General features: G+C 37.7%; 3 protein-coding genes across 4 annotated transcripts in view; all 3 read left to right on the top strand.

Annotated features, from left to right (window-relative positions):
* The first annotated feature begins 1,494 nt into the window (after nucleotides 1-1,494).
* On the top strand, nucleotides 1,495-2,751 carry LOC103041320 (gastrula zinc finger protein XlCGF7.1-like). The gene is made up of 2 exons (XM_049467439.1): nucleotides 1,495-1,740; nucleotides 2,221-2,751. The coding sequence occupies exons 1-2, from the start codon at nucleotides 1,495-1,497 to the stop codon at nucleotides 2,749-2,751; spliced, it is 777 nt and encodes a 258-aa protein (XP_049323396.1).
* A 2,523-nt stretch (nucleotides 2,752-5,274) lies between these two features.
* Nucleotides 5,275-13,020, top strand: sh3bp5la (SH3-binding domain protein 5-like, a). Of its 2 annotated transcripts, XM_007238803.4 has the most exons (6): nucleotides 5,276-6,004; nucleotides 7,747-7,809; nucleotides 8,032-8,160; nucleotides 8,344-8,502; nucleotides 8,832-9,005; nucleotides 9,691-13,020. In XM_007238803.4, exons 1-6 carry the CDS (start codon nucleotides 5,735-5,737, stop codon nucleotides 10,285-10,287), a joined length of 1,392 nt encoding a protein of 463 aa, XP_007238865.3. In that variant the 5' UTR covers nucleotides 5,276-5,734; the 3' UTR covers nucleotides 10,288-13,020. The 2 variants fall into 2 exon arrangements, with proteins under 2 accessions (XP_049323228.1, XP_007238865.3); XM_049467271.1 differs by lacking the exon at nucleotides 7,747-7,809 and having other exon boundaries at nucleotides 5,275-6,004.
* Nucleotides 13,021-15,869: 2,849 nt separating this feature from the next.
* The window catches only part of gabbr1a (gamma-aminobutyric acid (GABA) B receptor, 1a), an 82,356-nt gene continuing 74,156 nt past the window's right edge, over nucleotides 15,870-24,069 (top strand). Inside the window, exons 1-2 of the mRNA XM_007238804.4 lie at nucleotides 15,870-16,245; nucleotides 23,648-23,734. Of these exons, the coding sequence (XP_007238866.3) occupies nucleotides 23,656-23,734 (79 nt within the window). The 5' untranslated portion in view covers nucleotides 15,870-16,245; nucleotides 23,648-23,655. The remainder of the gene's footprint in view (nucleotides 16,246-23,647; nucleotides 23,735-24,069) is intronic.

Below are 24,069 nucleotides of genomic sequence, written 5' to 3'. Positions count from 1 at the left end.
AAATGTTTGGAAAACCTAATTAAATTTGCACAGTGCCCCCCTTTTCCCAAACATGGTAAGTTTTTGAAATCATGTATATGGTTAGAAATCTGCTTCTGTGGTTCAGAAGGGAGTAGATTTGGTCTGTGGAGTATAGGTCTACCTACATGTACTGCATGTGAGTGTAGGCATCTCAGCATTTTGCTGATTAGGAAGTGCAGAGGTTTCTGGTTCCAGCGAATGGTTAAAACATAATCTTCAAAACTGCTGAGAAAATCTCAAGCCATTGATTTTAACTGAACAGATTTTGCCTAAATATATCTTAATTCTAATGTATTACGTCACAAATCAACTATGTATGCGTTTGCATAATCTACAAGTAATACTGTAATTGTAATAAATACAAATGAAAATATAGGTAAAACATAAAATATTATATTAAAATACTTCCAACAAACGTGAAAATAGTGATGATAATTATAATAGCACAACCCATAACACAAGGGACAGCACAGCAACATCGCGGCTATAACTGGCTCTCCGTGTCAGGTGTCCCGGTGGGACCAGCCCTACAGCCCAGACTGACGTTTTAGGGCTGCTGTGTATTCCAGCCATCGTCTAAAAATAATTTTGAAATGTCTGAAGCTACGAAATCATTATACATCAAATTAATCAATATATCTATTAAATTAAAACTTTTGTTAGACTTCTAATTCCATATTCGATTTTTGTACAAGTGATCTTTTAAGAATAACAAAGATTAAATATAAAAGTAAAGTTTGCTTGTATAATAAAAATATAACATTATATTTCAACTTTTACTAATTAAAACATTTAATTTAAATTAAACATTAGTAGTTATTTTAAAGCATTCAATAAAATATTTAACGTGATGTGTTAACTAATATTAAAAAAGTGTACTTGTCCTCTCTATCTATTTTTTTTATCCCTTTCACTTTATTTTTCACGAACATTTTCACAGAGTCGTATGTTTAGATATTTGGCATTAGAATTTTTTTTTCATCCAGTACATTTCCATATGTGAAGAATTAATAAAGTGAGCTGTGAATCAATTGTCAGCTATCTGTCAGTTCCAAATTTTTACTGGTGCATTTCAGTGGGTATCCCTGACCAATATCTTTAAAAGAATGTTGTTCAATGTGTAAAAGCCTTTCTTTTTAACAAATAAAGAGCTGTGTAAGACTGCTAAACTGAAAAAGTCAGGAAACACCAGTATGTAAAGCGATCGTAAAATCTTAGCTCAAGGGATGGCTTGGGAGTACCCGCACCTGTATAAATTGTGAAGTTTCATCTTGTAAGTGAGGTTGAACACAGGCCAGAGTTTAAAGGAGATGGGATATTGTACTTTGCTTTGAAGATTGATTTTAATAATTGATTTTAAATGTCTTCTACTGTTTTTTTTTGTCTTCCAGAAATGAATGTCCTGGTACAAGCCTTATCTTCCTCCTAGACTCCTGCAGGAAGAATGTATTGTAGACATCATATGTGAGAATAATGTCCCAAGAAAGTTCTGGCTCTTCAGAGATGTCCTCCGATGCTCTAAACATTAAGTTGCCTGGTAAACGAGGTCAGAAAAGCTCCAACAAGGAGAGCAGTCACCTGTGCTTGGAGTGCGGGAAAAGCTTTTCCCAAAAGAGCAACCTTGTGGTACACCAGAGGATTCACACGGGAGAGAAGCCATATTCCTGCTTGGAGTGCGGGAAGAGCTTCACTAGGCAGGGTGGTCTGCAGCTACACCAGGTAATTCACACAGGATTGAAGCCGTATTGCTGTTCACACTGTGGGAAGAGTTTCCGAGACAGGGGTAACCTCAAGTCACACCAGCGTGTTCATGCCTAAGAGAAGCCATTTAAGTGCTCAGAGTGTGACAAGTGTTTTAGCCAGCTGTGTTTCCTCCAGTTGCACCAGCACACTCATACTGGAGAGAGGCCATACGTCTGCTCTGAGTGCAGCAAAAGCTTTAAGAACATGAGCACCCTCAAAATACATCAGCGCATTCATACTGGAGAGAAGCCGTACCAGTGTTCGGATTGCGGGAGGTGCTATCGGCATCTGCGTTGCCTCCAGCTGCACCAGCGCACTCACACTGGTGAAAGGCCGTATGTCTGCTCGAACTGCAGCAAGAGCTTTAAGAACATGAGCTCCCTCAAAACACACCAGCGCATTCACACCGGAGAGAAGCTGTATCAGTGCTCAGAGTGCGGAAAGACTTTCTATCAGCTGAGCAATCTCCAGAACCACCGGCGCATCCACACGGGAGAGAAGCCCTACAAATGCCTGGAGTGTGGGAAGACTTTCCACCAGCAAGGCAATCTCCAACACCACATGCGCACCCACACTGGTGAGAGGCCGTACATTTGTTTGGAGTGTGGGAAGACTTACACTCAACAGAGTCACTTTTACATACACCTGCGCAATCATACTGGGGAGAGGCCATACATCTGCCTAGAGTGTGGAATGAGTTTCACTACCCGAAGCACCCTCAACAGTCACAGTATCATCCACACAGGAGAGAGGCCACACTGTTGCTCAGAGTGTGGCAAAAGCTTTACTCGACAGAGCGACCTGAACTTGCACATGCACATTCACACAGGAGAGAAGCCATACCGCTGCTCATACTGTGGACAGGGTTTCCGACAAGGAAGCTCCCTCAAGGCACACCAACGCATTCACACGGGAGAGAAGCCATACTGCTGCCTGGAGTGTGGCAAGAGCTTCAGTCGACCTGGTCCCCTTAAAGTGCACCAATGAATACACTCCTGAGAAAAGCCGTACACCTGCCCGGGGTGTGGAAACAGTTTCAGTCAGCTTGGTCAGCTTAGAGTACATCAGCGTGTTTACACCGGACAGAAGCCGTACTACTGCTCAGAGTGCGGGAAGAGCTTAGGTTTTCCAACGCCTTCAAGAAACATTCTTGCACCATGAGGGCAGCAAAAGCGTTGACTTTGAATGATGTACAGTTGTTAACACACACCCGCTTCCTGAGTGTGTCTTCTGAAATAAATGGTAATGAGAGGTGTTGTTCCTTCTCAGGCATAGGCCACCATGTTGCATAATTAATTCTATATCACAAACACTACCACAAGTCATTCCAAATGTAAACAGCACTGAAGTGCTTCAGTGTTTGGAACACAGAAAGAGCTTCAGGCTTTCTGAAGATGGGATTGTTCTAAGGCGCTCAGTAAATTTCTGCATAGTACTGTGATAGAATGCCACCTGTACAACAAGCCCAGTCATGAAGTTTCCTCACTACTAAATATTCCACAGTCAACTGTCAGTGGTATTATAACAAAGTGGAAGAGACTGGGAACAACATCAACTCTTTCTGTCAATGTAAAATAAGTGTGATCAGCAGATGCTGAGGTGCATAATGTGCAGAGGTTGCCAACTTTCTAGAGTCAATTGTATAGAGCTTCAAACTTCATATGGCCTGTAGATTAGCAATGTAGTGCACTTATATTATGAAGTAAGCAAAAACTTGACCATCAATGGTTCAATTCATCTTTGAAATACAATATAAAAACACTGACTGGTAAAAAAATGTCACACATCCTAATATTTCCTTAACCCACTTTTAGCTTTAATTGTGGCATGCTTTTGCTGTGGCATTGTTTAAATAAGCTTTTTCAATGTCACAAGATTTATTTAAATCCAGTGTTGAATTCATTTTTCACTATGATCTTGTATTGATGATGGTAGAGTCTGACCGCTGCACAAAGTCTTCTTCAGCAGATCCCAAGATTCTCAATGGGGTTAATGTCTGGACTCTGTGGTGAACAATCCATGTGTAAAAATGATGATCTCATGCTCCCTGAATCATTTTTTCACAATTCCAGTCTGATGAATCCTGGCATTAAATTTTGAGGGGTGTGTTCTAGGTGCTCCAGTGGCTACGTCTGGCACTCTGTGTGTCGTGGGTCTGGGCTCTATCGTGCCTATCGTTTTGGTGGCAGTGGTGGCTCAGCCGTTAGAACACTGCCACTGTTTGGCAAGGCCTTAAGCAAGATCTTTAACCTTCTCTGCTCACAAGATGATGGCACATGTCTTCACTATATTACTCACAAGTAAGTAAACAAACATTGAAAGCATTCATGTTTTAATAATGTAACTATGCTGTGTTTCACAATGTGTTTTGTGTTGCACTTCCTGTAATAAAATACTACATTCCTATGTTGTCTTTGTGTAAAGAATGCTTCTATATGCTCTAAAACCAATAACCCTATTTCTTAAAATAGGCCTTGGTGGTAGTTTATGTGGGCCAAAATGTAAGTGCAGATTTTCACTGGAACTGTAAATTTGGCCAAAAAGTGACCAAGCAAATATGTAAATTGATTGACTGCAGTAAATAATTATTTATTGAGAGGTGGCTAGGTACCTCATCTCATTTATCATGAAATTTGTGTAACGCAGAAAACTCATCCACAGTCAAGTTATCATCTTTAGAACATCTTTAAAAGTCATATACTGCCTTGCCAAGGTTTTTAATAACCACTGATAATGTATAATAATACACATAGAGCTCTGGAAAAACATAATAGACCAGTTTCTTTGATTTTACCAAATTGAAAACCTCTGGAATATAATTAAGAGGAAGATAGATGATCACAACCCACCAAACCAAGCTAAACTGCTTGAAGTTTTGTACCAGGAGTGGCATTAAGGTATTCAAAAGCAGCGTGTAAGACTGGTGGAAAAGAACATACCAAGATGCATAAAAACTGGGATTAAAAAACAGGTATTCCACCAAAAATTGATTTCTGAACTCTTTTATGAAGTTTATTAATATAAACTTGTTTTCTTTGCATTATTTGAAGTCTAAAAGCTCTGCATCTTTTTTCGTTATTTCATTCAATTCTCATTTTATGCAAATAAATGCTCTAAACAACAATATTTTTTTTTGGAATTTAGGCAAAATGTCGTCAGTAGAATATAGAATAAAACAACAATGTTTATTTTACTCAAACATATACCTATAAATGGCAAAATCAGAGGAACTGATTTAGAAACTGAAGTGGTCTCTTATAAGATTCCAGAGCTGTATATCGAGTGATCTTGCTTTTGAGATTAAGAGGATAGTCAATAAGGAACAGTTTCGAACAAAGTACATTGTACTATTAATATTTCCAATTTTCTCATACTTTTTTTAATGATTCCCCACATCGCCGCTTTTGGAAATCAAAAAGTCATTCTGCTCTAAAACCCTGATTGGCTGATATATTTAAAAGGGGCGTGTCGAACCGAAAAGTTTCAGTGACGCATGAGGTACGCAACGACTAGCTACAGAAAGCGATATGCTCCTGTATTTACCATAACAGAGCGGTCTGTAGCTTAGCGTACTAGCTGGCTCGCTAGTGTTGGAGTGTTGAGATATTCTAAGAAAACGAGTTAATTATGTATTTATTTTAGTCATTGATAAATAGGGTTTTATGGGTATTTATGGGGAAGAATAAGTTTGACTAGTCGGGTTAGCGTTAGCTAGGTTAGGTTAGCTACAATCCAGTCCCTAACTTAGGCTAACGCTAACAGTTAGCTAATGGAGGCTGTATGGGGGTGAGGGTCTGTTTACAGTAGTGAGAATAAATGTAGTCATTTATTCAGGTGTTTAAGACAGCGGCAGCCGAATAATTCACATAAACACTGTAATTGACTGAGTTAGCTAGCTAGCTAGCCAGCTAGTAAGTTAGATAGCTTTCTAGAAGAGCTAGTTATATAGCTAGTTAATAGTTATCTTTCCATGGCAGCCTGTGAGGACTCTGGGCGGACGGGCTTGCGGGAAAGTCCAGCTGGGTCTGTCGGTCTTGAGAAGCTGGAAATTCGTGAAGGTACCCTCAGGGAAGTTACGAAAAATGGTGAATTTCAGTGTAAAGACAGAGACGTCGATGGTGAATCTGAGAACACTGGGGACAATGAGAATTGTGATGAAGAAGTGGAACAGCAAGAAGAAGATGGTGAGAAAGGGATCCAAAGAAAAGCAGCTGATGAAGAGCTGGATCCTCGGATACAGGTAACCCCAGCTCACCAGGGCTGAAACTAATGACGTTTGGGTAGTCAACTAATTTGATAATCATTTAATCGATTTATCAACAAGTATTTCGCTTTAAAATGAACGAATAAGCCAAATAAGATATGGACTCTTGAATACAGGTAGCGTTAGCCAGTAGGGCTACAGTTAACTTTTATTTTAGTAGTCTCAACTAATCTGATGATTATACTTATTTGCTGGCTTAGTCAACTAATATTTCTGCCATTCCCAGCATAGTAAAATAGTACAATAAAAGGAACAGCTGAATTTAGGATTTAACTGGCCTTTAAATGCTCAGATGTTTAAATGTGAAACGTTTTATATTTAGTATATTAAAGTAGTAAAGATGAGGGGTACCGTACAGTTCATTCATTGTTTTTGATGTTGTATTTTTTCCTACATGGTAAATTATTCCTGTTATCTAGACTATGAGGAAACACATAATGAATCATGTTGTAAACTCAAAATTGTTAAACATACAAAAATACTAATTTAGGTGCTGTTATCTTGTGGTTTTTAAGGCTGATGAACAAAGGTACCTCTTGGTCTTCCTTTCCTGGGGCGGTCCTGATGAGAGCCAGTTTCATTATAAAGTTTTTGGTCGTCTTTGTAACTGCACTTGAAGATACTTTCAAAGTTTACCTTAATTTAGGTGTTTGTAATATTAATAAGTGTAACCACAATATAAATTAAATAAATAATTTAAGCACTTCTTTGCAAGTAGTCTTTAACATGAAAATAGCAGTTATTCAACAATGAATTTTTGAGTTGATAGTTTTTTTTATAACCAGTATTGTCGATTATGATGACTTATCATTGCAGCCTTATAATTATAATCTATTTGGATAATTAGCTATCTAATATGACCGTAAACCGCAAAGCTAGCTAGTTAGCTAACCCTGCTGTCTTTTTTTGTCTATTTAAAATTTTGTGGAATTGCGCTGCTACTATACACCACTGTTTCTCAGTTCTGCTAATTACAGGTCAATATTGAGTTCAAAGTTTGTGTTAAATGTGCATGGCAGAGGACCTTTAGAGTTTACCAGTGAGAAACACTGCTAAACAATATTTTCCCAGTTCCCAGACACACCTTCTTTAGTAAATTAATCTGCTACATGAGTGTCCAATTCACTTTTCTGCTCCAACAGACGTACAAAATCTAGCAAATAACAGGTGATATAAATCATGCATACTTAAGCAGAAAAAGCATCAAAGAGTGCAGAAATCAAACCCTCCCGGACAGCGGTATAGGAGCTTAATTTCAGCCAAAGCCAAACATAAACTATAGGAATGTCAGGTTCCTTAGCATTTTCATCCAGTGCTTTTGGAATAATTTGGATGGACTCATTTAATATCAGTACCTGGCCTCACTAATAATCATTTTATCAAATCTCATATTTGTTCCAGCATTTATTATAAAGTCTTCTCAGAAGTACAGAGAAAATACATAATTCCTTTAGGCACTCGATTTTGGACAAACATCAGTTGATTAAATGGCTATCATTTTTGGACCTGTTTGAAATATAACTAGTTTGCAGAATCAGATTTAGTCTAATAGTTGACTAAAAAGAGTTTCTTTTTGCAGTGAACTTTGGGTTAGTAGTTTATTTTACTGGTCACATTCCGATCTTGCTAAGATTATTTAACAAGCAGAACACTGGAGATCTATCAAGGAGATAAGTTCTTTATTTATGTACGTGACTGAAACTCTTGTGCTCACCCAGGAGGAACTAGAGCACCTGAATGAAGCCAGTGAGGAGATAAACCAGCTTGAGTTGCAACTTGATGTAAGTCAAACATTCCAGTGTGCTAGTTTAAGGAGTATCAAGTGTCATGGACACACACAGTGAATTCATTTTAAAACGTACTGAAGAGATGGTTTAAGCTGCATGTGTGTAATGCACTGTTAGATCCAATACTGTGTCATAAGATTTGTTATCATTTCTTTTAAATGATAAATCACATTCTTTTTTTTTTATTTTTTTATTCTTATTATTTTTCTTCCCTAGGAAGCACGGTCAAGCTACAGGAAAATTCTTACTGATTCAGCCAGAAAGCTAAATACACATAGCTCCCAACTGGGCACCTCCATTGAGAAGGCCAGACCTTATTATGAAGCACGGAGATTAGCTAAAGAGGTATTTATACTATTATGCATGTTCCTTTGCAACAAAATGTTTATAAAGTATAAGGAAGCATTGTATAAGGGTAACCACTATATCATGTTATGTAATGCTTGATCTTGCTATGCCTTAATCTGTAGCCAGCTCCTAGTTGGACCTGTCTTCTAAGTCTTGGTGGTTTTATTTTGCACCTCTTAGGCTCAGCAGGAGACCCAGAAGGCAGCACTTAGCTACGAGAGGGCTGTTTCCATGCACACGGCTGCCCGGGAGATGGTGTACGTGGCCGAGCAGGGCCTTGCAGCAGACAAGACTCTGGATCAGACCTGGCAAGAAATGCTCAATCATGCCACTGCAAAGGTATCTGCCCTATAAACTACTCTACTCTTTTGAGCAACTTAGTGCAGCTTTGTTTAGACATTGATCTTTTTTTTTGTTTTTGTTGCTGTTTTTTTTCTTTGTGGTTTCCAGGCCATCTCCAAATGTATTTTTCTCTTTAAAAAGACTCCTTTAATAGACTGTGAAAAAGAATAGATACATTGCTGAAATATTCCTGGCTTTAAGGCATGTAATGAGCCCTGCTAAACCAAACTGTCCCAGAAAAGTTTGTTGTGTTGGTATTGTTTTCAGATATGCCAGTTGAACATTGAGACAGTAAGATGATACCCTGGTTGTTTTTTCACTGTCAGGTGAACGAGGCAGAGGAGGAGCGACTGCGGAGTGAGCGAGAGCACATGCGTGTCACTCAGCTGTGCCAGGCAGCTGAAGCTCGAGTGCAGACCCTGCAGAAGTCTCTCAAGAGGGCCATTATCAAATCTAAGCCTTATTTTGAGCTCAAGGCTCAGTTCAACTGTATCCTGGAGGTCAGTTTGTTTACATTCAGCTCTATGTGGCATGCATTCAGGCAACAGATGTGCAGTGTGATATGGTGAGATAAGAGAGATAAAATTTTATTGTCTACTGGATTCACAGTGACGTTTGTGTTTTATGTCTATGAAGGCACAGGCTTGTCCTACTTTCTACTTTCTTAAAACCACTTTGTGTAAAGATTAGTTTAAGTGATCTCCTCACTATCACAAACAGGCCAAGTCAGAAAGCCATTAAAACATAAGTTTGTATGTACCATAAAAAAACCCTAACCAAACAGGCAAAAAAAAAATACAATCATTTTACTTCTCACACAAAAGGAAAAGGTTTCATAAATTTCACAACCTCATTCAGGACCTGACATTTTGAGTGCGTTTACATAACTATTTAGATTTCTGTGACACGTTTTGAAATTATTTTTGTCACACATTTTTTGGGTTATTGCTGTTAATACTTTCCCCTATGTGTTTATGTGCTGTCCCCTTACAACATACTACTGCATGTATAGTCATGCGAGTCTTCACTGTCCCTGGAAACAAAAAAAAAACTCAGCACCCTGAGCAGGTCATACTGAGGAAAAATGCTGTGTTCAGTGTTAAATAAAAAAGTTGTCAATTAATTAAGGTAAAACGTTCAGTTAATTATGATATTGATTTCATTGATCTTGTCCAATTTTTGCAGGAGCACAAATTGAAGGTCACTGAGTTAGAAAATCGTGTGACTGAAGTTAAGAAAAGCTACTCGATCACTTTACGCCGCCTGGAGAAAATCAGTGAGGAGATTCATGCCCAGAGGGGAGTGGACTATTCCGAGGAAGGATCTAGAAAAGCATTTGATGCACGAAGTCCTCCTGTTGGAGCAGAAGCTGTCAGTAGTACAAGGTCTGAAGAAAGACTCTGTGTAGTCCACACCAAGTCAAATGATTGGGTGGATGGCAAGGAAGGTGTGACTAATAAGTGGGTGGAGATGCGTAAGGAATCCTGTTGGTGGGAGAGAGACAAGGAATTACCGGCAAGTGGGGAGGTAGCAGGTTCAGACTCCACCTCAGTCGTTAGCTTTAAAACTATTGCCTCTGACTTGGAAAAGTGTGATTCTATTGAGCACCTGGGCCACATGAGCGACACTGTCAGTCTCTCCGGAGAGGAGGAGGAGAAAGGGAAAGCAAGGGATTCAGAGAAGGAGAGAATTAAACAAAGAATGGACAAAAAGCTGGACATTTCAGGGAAGGAGAAACAGGAGCAGTTTCTCAAACAGCATCAGAGGAGTGTGAGTTTGTGAGTGGGAGTTGTCTGTATTGATACTTGTGTTTCAGTTGTGTTGAAGCAGATCACGTTGCCACATTTGCAGCATGATGTCATTCACCCCAGGTCTAAATCCCTGTCTAAGGCTGCTCTGAGTAGTACAGGATACTACGGCACGATTCTTGACTTGAAACTACAGTAGATCAGAATTTACATCAAATTACATTAAAAATGTTAAAGTAGACTTCCAGTACAGCATTTGTTTTTGGTAATTCACAGTAGTTAAGCAGTGGTATCAATCGCTATCACATCCCCACATACGTGATAGTATTAGCATAATATGGGACACAGTTCAGACTGTGATGGAGGACATTGGTTAGGTTGAGAAGATTGGTTTTGTTTTTTATTTAAGCATTTGAGAAGGAATCAAACCCATCACATGTGTAAAGCACAGGAAAATGCTGTAATAATTATGTTAATGAGTTTCAATAATACAGTTCTAAACAATTATTTTAAAGCTTATTCTGAAACCTGTGTTTTTTTTTTATTTTGCAGTTTTATTTCAGTTCAGGTCTATTGTATTGGCATTATAGTAATATTGGGTTGTACAATACAACAATACACTGTTTGACAGGGGTGTAACGGTGTATGCGTTCATACCAAATCACCACAGCAATATTGGACACACAGGGTGCAGTATTAATATTGTAACATGTTCCACAAGTTCAATGACTTTTGGTAAAACTCCCTGTATATTATCACAATGTGTATTACAGAAAAAAATACTTCAATGTCAGTCCAGCCCAGTACTAAAACAACCCTGCTATAAAAAAAAAAACAACAACTCGGGACCAGTAATAATTACACTATATGGTTAAGTACTAAAAGGACAATAAGCAAAAACACAAGGCAAGGTGCATAGACTATAAGTACAATAAACAATAAATACAATGCAGTAAATAACACTGCCATCAGTTAATATACGGAATCTGCTGTTAACTTGAATGTATGGAACTGTTTTCTGGTAATTTGAGCAATATAGAATGCAGACTTTGGGGTGAATGACAGCATCCTTTAGATGGGGTTAAAAGTGATATTTAAAATGATATGCTTGAAATTTGGACAGTGAATTTGTCTTGAATCTCTTTAATCTGACAATTTAATTGAAGAATTTTCATTTATCTGCTGAAGTTGTTTTGAATCATTTATTGAACCAGTGCTTAAATTTACCTTGTTGCCTTTTTACTTGTGTATATTTTATAAATATATTTAAATGTGTGCAAGCTAGCACGTGTACATGAACACATTCACTATATACTCAACTTGCATATATACTGACATATATATTGAAAAAAATATTAATGATAGATTTTAAACTGACTGTGGCAGTCACACTGATTTGCATAAGCTGTATTTTTGTATTAAATTATCAGCTATGTTCTCGTTGATGTGCTAACAGTGCAATTAGGCATGTTTGACATTGAAAAACCTGCAAAATATTATGCTTATGATTGCAAATTAAGATTGACTGGTGTAGGTGAACACTTTCAGTGACAACTCAGTAATTAGCTGCCAGCAAACTCAATTTACACCTCCTTAACCCCAACAAGCTGGGTGTCATATGAGTTGCATGAAGCTGATATTTATGACATGCTTGGTGTTTTAATTGACTTTTTAAGGAAGATCTATTGTTTTCTTATAATGTGTTCATTTTTCATTTCCCATTATTTTGTTAACCCCCTGTTTACGCCCAGTTCATAATTTATGCAATGGAAGCAGACTTGTTTTCACTGACAATGATTAAAAAAAAAGCTTTACAAGCACTAGTATTACACTAGATTTTTGGAATGAAATGCTCAAATCTTAATGCATATTTCTTTTTTTCTGAATTGAAATGAAGGACGTGCCATTTAGAAGCATGAACAAATACATTTTTGTGTGAAAAAAATTGTAATCATGTAGTCATAAATAAATATTCAGACTTTCTCACATTACAGTCATATTCATATTAATGATTATTACTGAATATTATTGCTGGTCTTGCCTGGTTTCAGAACATGCTTCTCTTACTGCTATTACAGTTCTTACAATGTCAGCCTTATGTGATGACTCTCTTATTTGCTCTATTTGCATAAGAATTATTAGAAGATGAACTTTTATTTTTTGGTTTACTGTCAGTGGAGTGTCATAGGCTTAGATTGCAAGCAGAATTGGTACTTGACAGAATTAAGCATGTATTAAGACACCACAGTGTGCATTCATGCGGTCAAGCTCTACATTAGGTGAAAAGCATTGTTTTGGCTGCATTTTCATTATTATTATTATTATTATTATTATTATTATTATTACAGTCACTTGATTTATATCTAATATTTTATTATAGTATTTAGTAGATGATTGTTGTTTTCAGCTGACAAAAAGGCAATGTTGATGTACTTTGCTTTGTACTATTTATATTTGTATATTAATCCTAATTTAAATGCTGTTATGAATTATGAATCAACTGACTATGGAAAATACAGTTTTGATTGGTAAATTCTATAATTAAGCCTGTCATAGTTGTATATTTTGGAACTGACTGTCTATATGCCCGATTTCTGTCCTTGTTTTGTAATGCAATGTTTTTTATACATGTTTTCTTTGCTTTCTTTTATTTAGAAAGCCTTTTTCTCTTTTCTGTAACAGAATTGAAGATTGTTCTTAATGAAGATGTGCATGAATGTTGCTTATGCATTGTCTGATTGAAGAATAAATTACTTGGCTGTGTAAACTGGTGTTTGTTGGTGAACTTTGGTTTGTTTTAATGTTTTAGGGCTAGGGCAGCTTGTTTGCATAGTCATCCTCTTTGGTTTCTGAGATACATTTTGCGTAATGTGCATTGACCTGTCACAAAGATACCTACTGAAAACAGGCTAGGTCCCAAACCACACACTACCACACTAAATAGTGTGTTTAATATTAATAAAGGTTTAAGTAGTTTTTTTGAAACACTTTTTAAAAATGAAGGTTATATGTTTAAGGGTTTTTTTTATCTTTTATCTTTTTGTATCCACCCTTGGTTGAAGCTCAAGCAGCCATCATCGTTGGAGGTACTTACAACCCTGAGCAAAGAACTGTACCTGATATCTTATATTTATCAAAATGGGTGAATTGATTAACACTTATCTTCTTGATCTTCATAGATTATGACCTCTTTGTTTCCTCCTTGTGTCCATTTAGTGCATTAAAGGCATTGACTCTACAAGACATGCCCCTTCAATGATTGGAGGACCGTGATGATGTTCAAGATGAGTCTCCAAAGTTCTCAAATCTCAATCTGATCAAGCAACTGTGGAATGTGTTCGATAAGAGATAGTCCATGAAGGCCTCATCTTTTGAGCTACAGGCCTTAAAGGATGTGCTGTTTATCTCATGGTGCCCGATACAACAGAACACCTTCAGAGGTATTAAGTCCATGCCTTAACAGGTTGGATCTCTTTTTGTGGCATTAGCAGAATCCATGCAATAGTAGGCAAATGGTTTTGATGTTAAGATTGATTGACCTATGCATTGTATCTAGATTAAACTTTGCCACCTTTATCTCTCAGCATGCCTGCCTTTCCAGAAAACCCATTCAGCATTTTTTTATGGCCCACAGCGAGAAATAGAGGCCGCGGTTTGTTTTACGCTGTTAAGACGTCCTGTCCCAGGACTGGCTGTGTATCTGAATGATGAGTACAATGACAAAGCCTCATTTATCTTTCACTTACCACTCCCTCTGTCTCTCTCCAGACTGGAGCTCTTACCATGTATGAGATTAAAGATTAAACTGCGAATGAGAAATCATGCTGAGGCACAAGAAACCTCATACTCCAGATATGTTCTTTGTTCACTGAAAAGAAATGACAATAGAACTTAACCATCTAGAGGGGCATTAAAGGTGCATAAGCAGGTGCAAGCAGTTGGGGAACTTCTGTTTTGAGGTTATAATTAGAAATACTTTATTATAAAATAAATATTTAAGTATTAAATATTGACAGCCTCCAAAATTGTAGGAAACACAAAAAAAATATGATGGCTTTTTAAGAATTAGCAATGTTTTAGGGGGATAGTTTTAGGATATAGTTGAGCAGTAGAAGCAACCAACAACAATACTAATTCAACATTTTGAAACTAATGATTGAAAATACAGTTAACAGTGTAACATTTTAACAGCCACAAATTGTAGAGCTTTTCTAGCTAGTTTTATAGACAATCTATTTTGCTGGCTAAAATGCAGACTAAAAAAACTCAATCATAAGACTAAACACCTATGCAATATGACCTATTGCCTTTTGAATATTAAGTATTATAGTATACTATTTAATATGAAGTGTTATAGTAAAAAATATTAACATTTGCCAGCCCTGAATCGTTGAAATTAATTAAGTGAAGGTAGCGGACATGTTATAAAGCTATTAAAAATTGTTAGGCATAAAAAATAACTTAAGTCACTGTCTTGACATAAGCCATTATCCTAAAGGGGTAGGGTCAAATGATCTGATCAGCTGACAGTGTATTGCAATTTCACCATAGGTGGTCATGCAGCATCGTGAAGAGACAATTTAAGCAAAAAAAAGTAAATTTTGGCAAATATTTTTTATTACAGCATTACAGCAAAAAATAATTTATTTAATCTTGTCAACATCAATATTTTTTACTATTTACTGATTTGGCCTCGCTATTTTAAAACATTTAAAACATTTCTTTTTTGTGTAATTTTGTACACACAAACACATCCACACACGTGCATATTATTTGTATGTATTTAAAATGTATTAGTGGTTGAGTTGAGTTAAGTAGTGTTAGAGAATCCTTGGATACTTTTTTCTTGAAAAAAGGAAACTATTTATTGTGTCCTTGTGATGGTAATGACAAATGCTGATAGTAATTACAGGTTACTTAAGATATATAAAAGAAAAAGTAATAACCCGGGCCTAAATCTTTTTCGGTTGTTTTTTTGGCCAGGAGCTAGTTTAGGAGCTAGCCTCCTCCCAGCATGGGGTATATGTTTTTTTTTCTGTATGTCAAAGCAGGTCTTCAGCTGCATTTTTATTTTTTATCAGGGCAATTAATTAATACACTTTTTTTTTGGCAATTTATTATGCGTGAAATCTGAATGATGTGTATGTAATTCCTAAAACCGCTGGAGTTCCCCTTTAAATGAGTGAGTGAGTTAGGACTTCTCTCACTGACTCAGAGCGAGAAAAACGAGAACAACGTGACACTTCATCAGGAATGAGCTGAATCTTCTACTATCCTCAATTATTCATCAGCCGAGTATAAATAGACGAGGTGCACAGGAGGATGAAGGAGAAGAAGGGAAGGGCGGAGAGTGGAGGGGTGGAGGAGTGGAGGGGAATAAAAAAAAGAGGACCATTCGTCAAAACATGTTTTTTTTTATCCAGGTTATATCTGATATAGCGGAGTTTTTGGGGGGTCATTTCTCTAGCAGACTGAAATAGAAACATTTTCTGTGCGTATTTTCCTTTTATTATTTCAATATATAGCTAGATATTTATTTATATATTTACACACTTTACGTAGTGTACGTTTACGGCCCCTGGCGTGACGTCACCGGCGGGAGCGCGCGCGCAGAAGTAGAGAGGGAGGAGGGAGGAAGAGAGAGGAGGAAGAGGAGCGATGGATGGGGAGTGTAGTGTGGACTGTGTGTGTGTGTTTTCTGTGTAGCGGGTTTGTATCGTAGCTGTGTGTTTAGATGTGTGTGATTGGTGGTGATTTGTGGCCCACAGCAATATGACCTAGCTCCTGTTTATACTGGGGTAAGCCATTCATTTCCTATAGCCGCCTATGCAGCCTGTCTTTGGACTTGCACTAATCTGAACAGCAGGGAGGAGGACGGGCATCAGTGGAGTATGATGTGAAGATCTGCTACCCCGACCTCAGCGTTTTATTTGCCCTCCTGAAGTGGATGGTGAAGGACGTTCCTCCCTCGGGCCCTTTCTTTCCTATATCTGTGAGTAGATCAGTTCGTTGGTGCTCCAGCTGCCCCTGCTGAAGCTGCTGTTGTTGTGTTTATGTGTGTATATGCTATGCTATGCTTCTCTGTGTGTGTGTGTGTGTGTGTGTAGTGTCGGTTGTCCCGTCTGGCAGGTTGGTGTTGGTGCAGCAAAGAAGCAGCTCAGCTCATTTGTTTTGTATCTGGCAACCCACTGAGTTGTTTATGACAGTGGTAAGTGCACATATTGTGTAAAAGGAAAAAAAAGAGTCCACCATCCCTTTAGCAGCAGATCCTGGCTTGACCTGCACTGACCTTAAATCTGGTAATGCTCTTTCTAGAAACTTCACGTAAGGCCTAGTGTCTAGTATTATGTTTCAATATACGGTATTCATGATAATGTAATCTAATATGGTAATTTCTGACTTTATATTATAACTTTATATAATTCTGAGATTATGTAATAGCTTGTCATTTTGGAAATGTTGAGTAGTGTGAGGAGTGCTTATGTGCCAACAACAATATATAGCTACACTACTGTGTAATAACATAGACACGTATCTGTGCAGTGAGTGGTTATTTGCTCTGTAAAATATAAACTTTTTTAGTAGTCCAGTAGCAGTCATATATGGCTCAGATAAATTGCTTTTTTACACTGCCCGGCCAAAGAAATGTCGCCACCTGGATTTAACTAAGTAAATGATCTCGTGATGCTGCAGTCGTCAGGTTTAGGTTCAGCAACAGTATGTGCTGAAAGAATGAGGTCAGCTGACTACCTGAATATACTGAATATAGACCAGGTTATTCCATCAATGGATTTTTTCTTCCCTGAGGGCACGGCCATATTCCAAGATGACAATGCCAGGATTCATTAGGGCTGGAATTGTGAAAGAGTGATTCAGGGAGCGTGAGATCATCATTTTCACACATGGATTGAGAGAGTTCACCACAGAGTCCAAACCTTAATCTCATTGAGAATCTTTGGGATGTGCTGAGAAGGCTTTGCGCAGAGGTCAGACTTTACCGAGATTTTAGTAAAAATTTAATGCAACACTGGACTGAAATATAAAAAGATTTTGTGACATTGCAGAGACTTATCGAAACAATGCCAAAGTGAATGCGAACCACAATTAAGGCTAAAGGTGGTCTAATGAAATATTAGAGTGTGTGACCTTTTTTTTGGACAGGCAGTGTACTTTCTCATCTTTGCAATGACTTTGTTACTGCACTTCACCTGTCAGACATCCCAATCTCATCTTCTCTGCTAAAACTGAAAGACATTGCCGTGTGGGACGGCCAGACCTATTCCTGTACCAGTTTTCCAAGAGGGTTTCGAATGTGTATGTAAACTGATAATAAAGTGTTGCCTCTCTGGACTTGTGAGGTGTTAGCTGGTGTGAGTGAGGTTGAACAGTTGCTAGCATGTTTGTGGCAAGGTGACGTGAAATATCAGAGTTGCAGTGAGGCCTGATAATACCTAGTTATTATAGTGCCAGATGGATGGGACATTTCATTTCTAAAGTTGGTTGCTTTTACTTTTCACTTTTCTGTCGTGTGTTGTGTACACGTCATTAAAGAGTATACATCATTAAAGGCGTTACCACCCACAGGTTTATTCTGTATGAAATTATGGACATAATGTAAAGAATGACTGACTGATCATTTATTATTATTCATCATTATGTCAAAAACCAAAAATGGGGTTAAAAACAATCGAATTACAGTAACAAAAGTCTGACGTGCCAGAGTGGGCTGATTTCTACACTGACAGTACCTCCAATACTAATATTTGTATTTGTGAATAGGTCTTCACTGGAAAAACTCATGAAGACAGGGCAACACGGACAACCACTGTTGGACACAGATGGCGTTTGGCCTCCGCCTTGAACACACATACACACACTAGCGATCACACACACAGTGATATAGTGAGCAAACAACCTCAGAAAGGTTGGCAGACATCGTTAAAGCACCCTGGGAGCAAGCAGTCAGGCATTTGAATAAATAAATATAAAGGATATAAATGATAAAGGCTCAACAGTAGTAGTTTGTGGTACCTGGGTATTAAACCAGCAACCTTTTCATCAGTAGCATGGTGCCAAGCCAGTAAGCACCGATATGACATTATTGTGGATTTAAATTGGCCCATTAATGCAGACACTGTTATCCAGTTATCCAAAATGTGAGTAACTGTTGAAAAGACTGCTGTCTTCTTTTAAGTGAATCTCATTTTAGAAAGCTATGTAATGCAGGCTAAGTTTACTCCATGTTACTTCATGTTACTCCATGTCTCTCCTTGTATCTACCACTTAGCTACATGGGCTCCAAATAGGTTTTAAAGAATCTCTGCAAGATATCTATCTATACAAGCAAACAAAGAAACCTGTAAATGTAGCATTTTTTTGTTAAAATTTACAATATCCAATGTAATGTCTTAGTATAATTATAATAATTTATAAAATTTCCCTTTAAATATCTTAAGTCCACCTTCCAAAGGTCTTAACAATGCCACACATATTTTTTGTGCATTGGATTTCACAGATTTCTCAATTTGCTTTTGGCGACCTTACTGTAGTAGGGAAGCTGTACAAATTGGGGGTTAGATAACCCAAGTTATGCACTGGTTCTTATTTTCAGTGTACAGACACAAACTTACTGTAAAGTCTGTAACCTAATATAGGTATTGTTTTTTTTTTTGCCGTTATATTGTTACAAAAGTTGATATAGTTTTGGCTCTTGTGTTTTGTGGTATTTAAAAGTCTAGATAATATTACCAATCCACTTTAAATGGTGCTGCAGTTACATTCTGTCACCTAATACAGCTGTATGATTTAAGTTGAAACGGGAAAATTCAAACCAGTGAGTTCATTATCACTGTAAAATCATGGTGGACAATAACAAATAAATGTAGGATCAACCCCGTGAGTTGCTGAACTTCTCTGCTATATATAATATATATATTTTTTTAATTTATGCTCTTAAAGGACCTCCCATTTTGTAGGGGGACAAGTCAACCACTTCCTCCATGTTTCAAGGGGAATGATGACATTTGAAAAAAGGGTAGGGACTACAAATGAGAAATAGAATTGAGCTGCAAAACGTGAAGCAAAATTCTACAAAGATGCTAAACAAAAGTCTGCCAATCGTTGTTTTTTCATCATCCTTAAAAGACATATTAACTCTCGGTCCAGTTGGCCCGTCAGGATGTTCTTACTGGAGAATGTTAGTTGATGATGGAAAAAGATCAAAAAGATTGTATCAAATAAATGTGCTGAATGTGTTTTTTCCTCTGCAGTCTCCATCTGCGTCTCACACACAATAAACGAACACACACACACACACAAACTGTGTTGCCCCACGAGGTGCAGTGAATTCCCCAATAAGAGGCCTGTCAGATGCTGGTGTTGTCTCTGTCCATGGTGCTGGGGGAAAAATGCCTTCTCTCTTTACACTGCCTTGCTTTCACCTACAAACAAGATTTTTTAACATTTTTAAATCATTATTTATATCTTTCCTTTTTATCTGTTATTATTTTAATTATTTTATATATGTTTTATATAAGTTTTTTTTTTGCTCTTTAGGACCTGCATTACAGCAACAGGGTTACCTCAGGGAACAGCTTGGGAGCACCCACACCTTTATACATTCTGAGGTGTTATCTTGTGAATAAGGATGAACACTTGCCAGCTTGCTCATGGCAAAGCGACTTAAATTAACAGAGTTGGAGCAAGGCCAGATAATGGGTGCCAGATGGATGAGATGTTCCATTTCTGAAATTGTGCAGGCATTTATTATTCCTTGAGCGTCTTAAAAATATGTCACAAATAGATAGATAGATAGATAGATACTTTATTTATCCCGAAGGAAATTTAGGCATCCAGCAGCAACAACACAATACAATAAGAAACATACTCAGACAAATCAAAACACAAGAATAGAAAATATATAAGGCTATAAAAAAAAAAAAAAAACTAACTATACAAGGTAAGGATCTATCTGTAAACGGAGCAGTGCAGTAGATGTTGCTAATGGTCATAAATAATTAAATAATTAACAGAGTAAAGTGCAATGACATCGATTACAAAAGTGACTGATGTGACATAGAAATATAATATAATATGGAAATACCACCCAGAGTGGACAATAAAGTGAATGGGTGGTAATGATCGTGACTTGCTGCTTCTGGTTAGAATTGTCCATGCGAACAGACCTGCAACTCTGGCATAAATCACATCTATATTGATTGCAGGAGACCCCACATGCATGTCCTACAGGTCATTGCAACATTCTTCAGATTGTATGGGATATGGCAAAAGTTACAGGTACTATACTGATACTATATCAGTGTATTTTTGCTTTGCTTTATTCTTTACTTCACTTCGGTTTTCCCTTCTCACCTGTTCACTTACACAGCAAATTAAATCGCAGCTGGATTTCTGCTTACAAATCACCTACAAGGTTGTAACAGCTTAAATTAATGCAAGTAGCTCGCACTGCTCAGGCACTTTAGGTAAACAGATCTAATAATGGGGCGGTGTTTGTGCCTTAACAAGACAGCTGGAGTGGTTTCCCACAGAGCTGCAGTGTTGTGGACATGGAGCCGCCACAGGATGAGCTTTTTAAACTTTAACCAGTCTCCTGTGATCCTCACCTCAGTGTGTGAATCACCCACTGCTATCCTGGAGTGCTCTAATGTCCTTAATATATCTCTCGCTCTTTCAGTCTCTCACTCTTTTTCTCACTCGTACTCACACACTCGCACTCTCTACCTGTCTCTCTACTACCAGTTTGGCAGGTTGCCTGCTGTCTTTGTATTTATTTTGATCTCAGTGGGGAGAATGTCTCTGCCTGAACAGATGCCAGTAGAGTAAAAATCGTAAAATTGCACTTTTCTTTAATAAAACACTTTATTGGAATATTAAAATGGAATAAAAATATAAATAACATTGATACAAAAATACTGGATTTTTATCTCTTTAATCATTAAAGCATCTCCTAAGCTGTTCTAGTGGGAATCTAGTATTATTTAATAGGGCTGTGTATAAGGCCGCACGATATATCGTTTAAGCATCGTCATCGCGATGTACGCATATGCAATAGTCACATCGCAGGATGTACAATGTCACTCAGGGCAATTAAATCAAACTCGCCATGTTGCAATGTTTTGAATTTTGACACAAGAAGTAGATACACAGCACTGTCTCTGTGTCTGTGTAAGTGACAGGCTGCTGCTGCCTGAGAAGCACGAGGGGGAGGGAGAGCGCAAGAGGAGGGGGGCAGAAAGAAACACAAGGTAGCCCCATGGCCTCCATCCACATGGCTGAACACGTGCTTGTAAACGCACGTGTTGAAAGCTGTGCATGTCAGTCCAGCACAGTTTTGCAGAGATATTTCCAGTAACAGCTAAATTTACGCTTTTAATCCCAGAAAAATGCTTTTATTTACCTTTTAAAAAGCTATTTAAATGGCTGAAACACTGAAAAATAGAATTAATTTACTACAAACTTACTGTAAATGAACATGCATTTGAATTTAAACATGCATCCAGCTTAATTGTGCTTTTCTGCTACAGCTTTGGTTTGTCTTACTGCGTAGACCCAACTAATCGATTATTAATTTAGTTGCCAGTTGTTTTAATTATCAATTTAAATTTATTTAATCGTTTAGTTTTTGCAGCCCTAATGTAAATCTGACAGTCAATGCTCCGAAATGTTTTTACCTTGACTTTCATTAAAAGTTGATTCTTTTGCCTTCCTCTGAAAATACTAGTTTTTGGTTTGACAGTGACAGAATAAATATACATACAGATGAATGTGTGTGTGTCTGTGTGCGTATGTGTGTGCTGGCGCACGTTTAGCCTCACTTTCAGTGTGACGTTAACCCTGTAGCCTGTGCAGTCTATATTTTACCCACAAATGACTGGTAATAGTATATCATTAATGTGCGTAAAGGCTCTTACGGTAGGAAGTGCAGCTCAATTGCCGTTTCCATATCTGTGTGTGTGTTTATGGTTAGGCGTATATGGTACACTTATGTTTGACCTATTCCTAGCAGCTTTCCCTCTATATACAGTTAAGTGGTGGAGAAAGTGCTCATGAAAACTTTACCTTATAGGAGGGGGAGTCGAGCAGATGGGGCGAGGTTAGAGATGACTGGCACGGCCAAATGAATCTTTATGTGGCAATATTAACTGTCAAGACTGTCAAAATTGTCCTGTGTAATTTAGTCAGATTTAATACTATACGTTAATATGCTGGCTCTGTCAATTATATTGTCTTAGTTGTTAAAACTACCGTATTTTTCGCAGTATAAGGAATACCGCATAATAAGGCTCACTATCAATAAACATCTAATTTCTTGTCTTTTTTCATACATAAGGTGCGCCTGAGTATAAAGCACTAGTAAAAAAACAAGGGTGTCACCATGTATTCCCTCTAATTCAGCAGGTCTTGCTGCTATTAAAAAAAATGAATAAATCGAATGAACCCTAGATGTTAATGTATCAGATTTGTGTGAGTAAAGAGCTTCCTTTTATTTTCTGTAAGCTTAGATTTCCAGATTTCCACTATATCTGGGTGCAGCAGTATTATTATTAGCATTATTATTAAACGCTAGCGCTAACTGAGGAACCTTGAGAGGAACCCTGAACGTTCCAGTATGCCAGGGCGATGTTAGCTAGTGGTTTGTCCCACGTAGCTTGTTTTAACACAGTAAAAGCAGCAGGCTACAGGCCGTTATACTGGCCTCTGAACGGGGAAAAATCTACTGCTTAGCACGGTTAGCAGGTAATGCTAATGCTGCTCCAGCAGTGCTAGCCGGAGTTAGCAGCAGAGTTACAGGCCGATAATACTCACCTCTGAATGGCAAAAGAGCTAGTGCTTAGCGCAGTGAGCGGCTAATGGAGAAAAACTTAACTGAAACTCCTGTATAACTCTGTACTTCAGCAGAGTGGCTTTACTGCACCTTACAACCTGACTAGTAAAATTCATATATAATGCGCAGTGGATTATAAGGTGCACTGATGATTTTTTTGGGAAAATTAAAGGATTTTAAGTGTGCCTTATATATAAAATACGGTAGGCTAAAAAAAAAAAAAGGCCTCCACTGTCATTGTGATCCAAGGGTTGCTCATTTGAAGCCCTGATTATGATCCTTCTCCATCAGCAGTCGAGTCCAAGAGAGCAAAAATTATGGAGAAAATGGGATATAATTCTAAATAAAATATATAATAAAAAAGATGTAAAAGTATGTGCATTACAGTGGATTATAAATAGACATTTTTAAACTGAGCAATCATTACGACTGTAGTGTGAAAGAGCTAATGTACTGTAAATTGTTAGTGTGGTGGTATTGTTGATATACTTGACTGAACTGTAATTGTTATTTTTAACCCGCTTTTTTCTCTCTCGTCCTTTATTAGATGCAGAAATGGCGCAGCTGTTGTTTCTTTTAATTTTCAACATGCTTCCCACTCTTGTTGCATCCATACATAATTCAACAACCGGAGGTAATGTGTGTGTCTGTGCATGCGTGAGTGTGTGTATATGCATGCATGCGTATGAGAGAGAGGGAGAGTGAGATGTGATGCAATACCATAGAGAGATGTTCAACAGTATCCTCTTCCTGACATGCAAAGTGGTCGGCCGCAGTCGCTCAGTACGAGTAAAGCGAATGATTGTTTTGCATTCAGAAAGTGCTTTATGCATTACTGCAGTACTGTGTGTTAAGCTAGCACAGAGATGATCATTTTATATTTATGTCTGTATATAACATGCACTTTACATAAAAAAGTCCCATTTAAGTCTCTTATCTTATGTCTCATGTAATGCTTTTTTGTAGCAT

This window comes from Astyanax mexicanus, chromosome 18, assembly GCF_023375975.1.
Source record: "Astyanax mexicanus isolate ESR-SI-001 chromosome 18, AstMex3_surface, whole genome shotgun sequence".
Classification (NCBI taxonomy): Eukaryota; Metazoa; Chordata; class Actinopteri; order Characiformes; family Acestrorhamphidae; genus Astyanax; species Astyanax mexicanus.
The sequence above is the reverse complement of the archived record's forward strand: the minus strand, read 5'-3'. Positions and strand labels throughout refer to the sequence as shown.

Coding starts and splice junctions, on each gene's coding strand:
- LOC103041320 (XM_049467439.1), top strand. CDS start 1,495: ATGTCCCAAGAAAGTTCTGGCTCTTCAGAGATGTCCTCCGATGCTCTA. Junction 1,741..2,220: donor GTGGTCTGCAGCTACACCAG/GTAATTCACACA, acceptor ACTTTCTATCAG/CTGAGCAATCTCCAGAACCA.
- sh3bp5la (XM_007238803.4), top strand. CDS start 5,735: ATGGCAGCCTGTGAGGACTCTGGGCGGACGGGCTTGCGGGAAAGTCCA. Junction 8,161..8,343: donor CACGGAGATTAGCTAAAGAG/GTATTTATACTA, acceptor TGCACCTCTTAG/GCTCAGCAGGAGACCCAGAA. Junction 9,006..9,690: donor AGTTCAACTGTATCCTGGAG/GTCAGTTTGTTT, acceptor CAATTTTTGCAG/GAGCACAAATTGAAGGTCAC.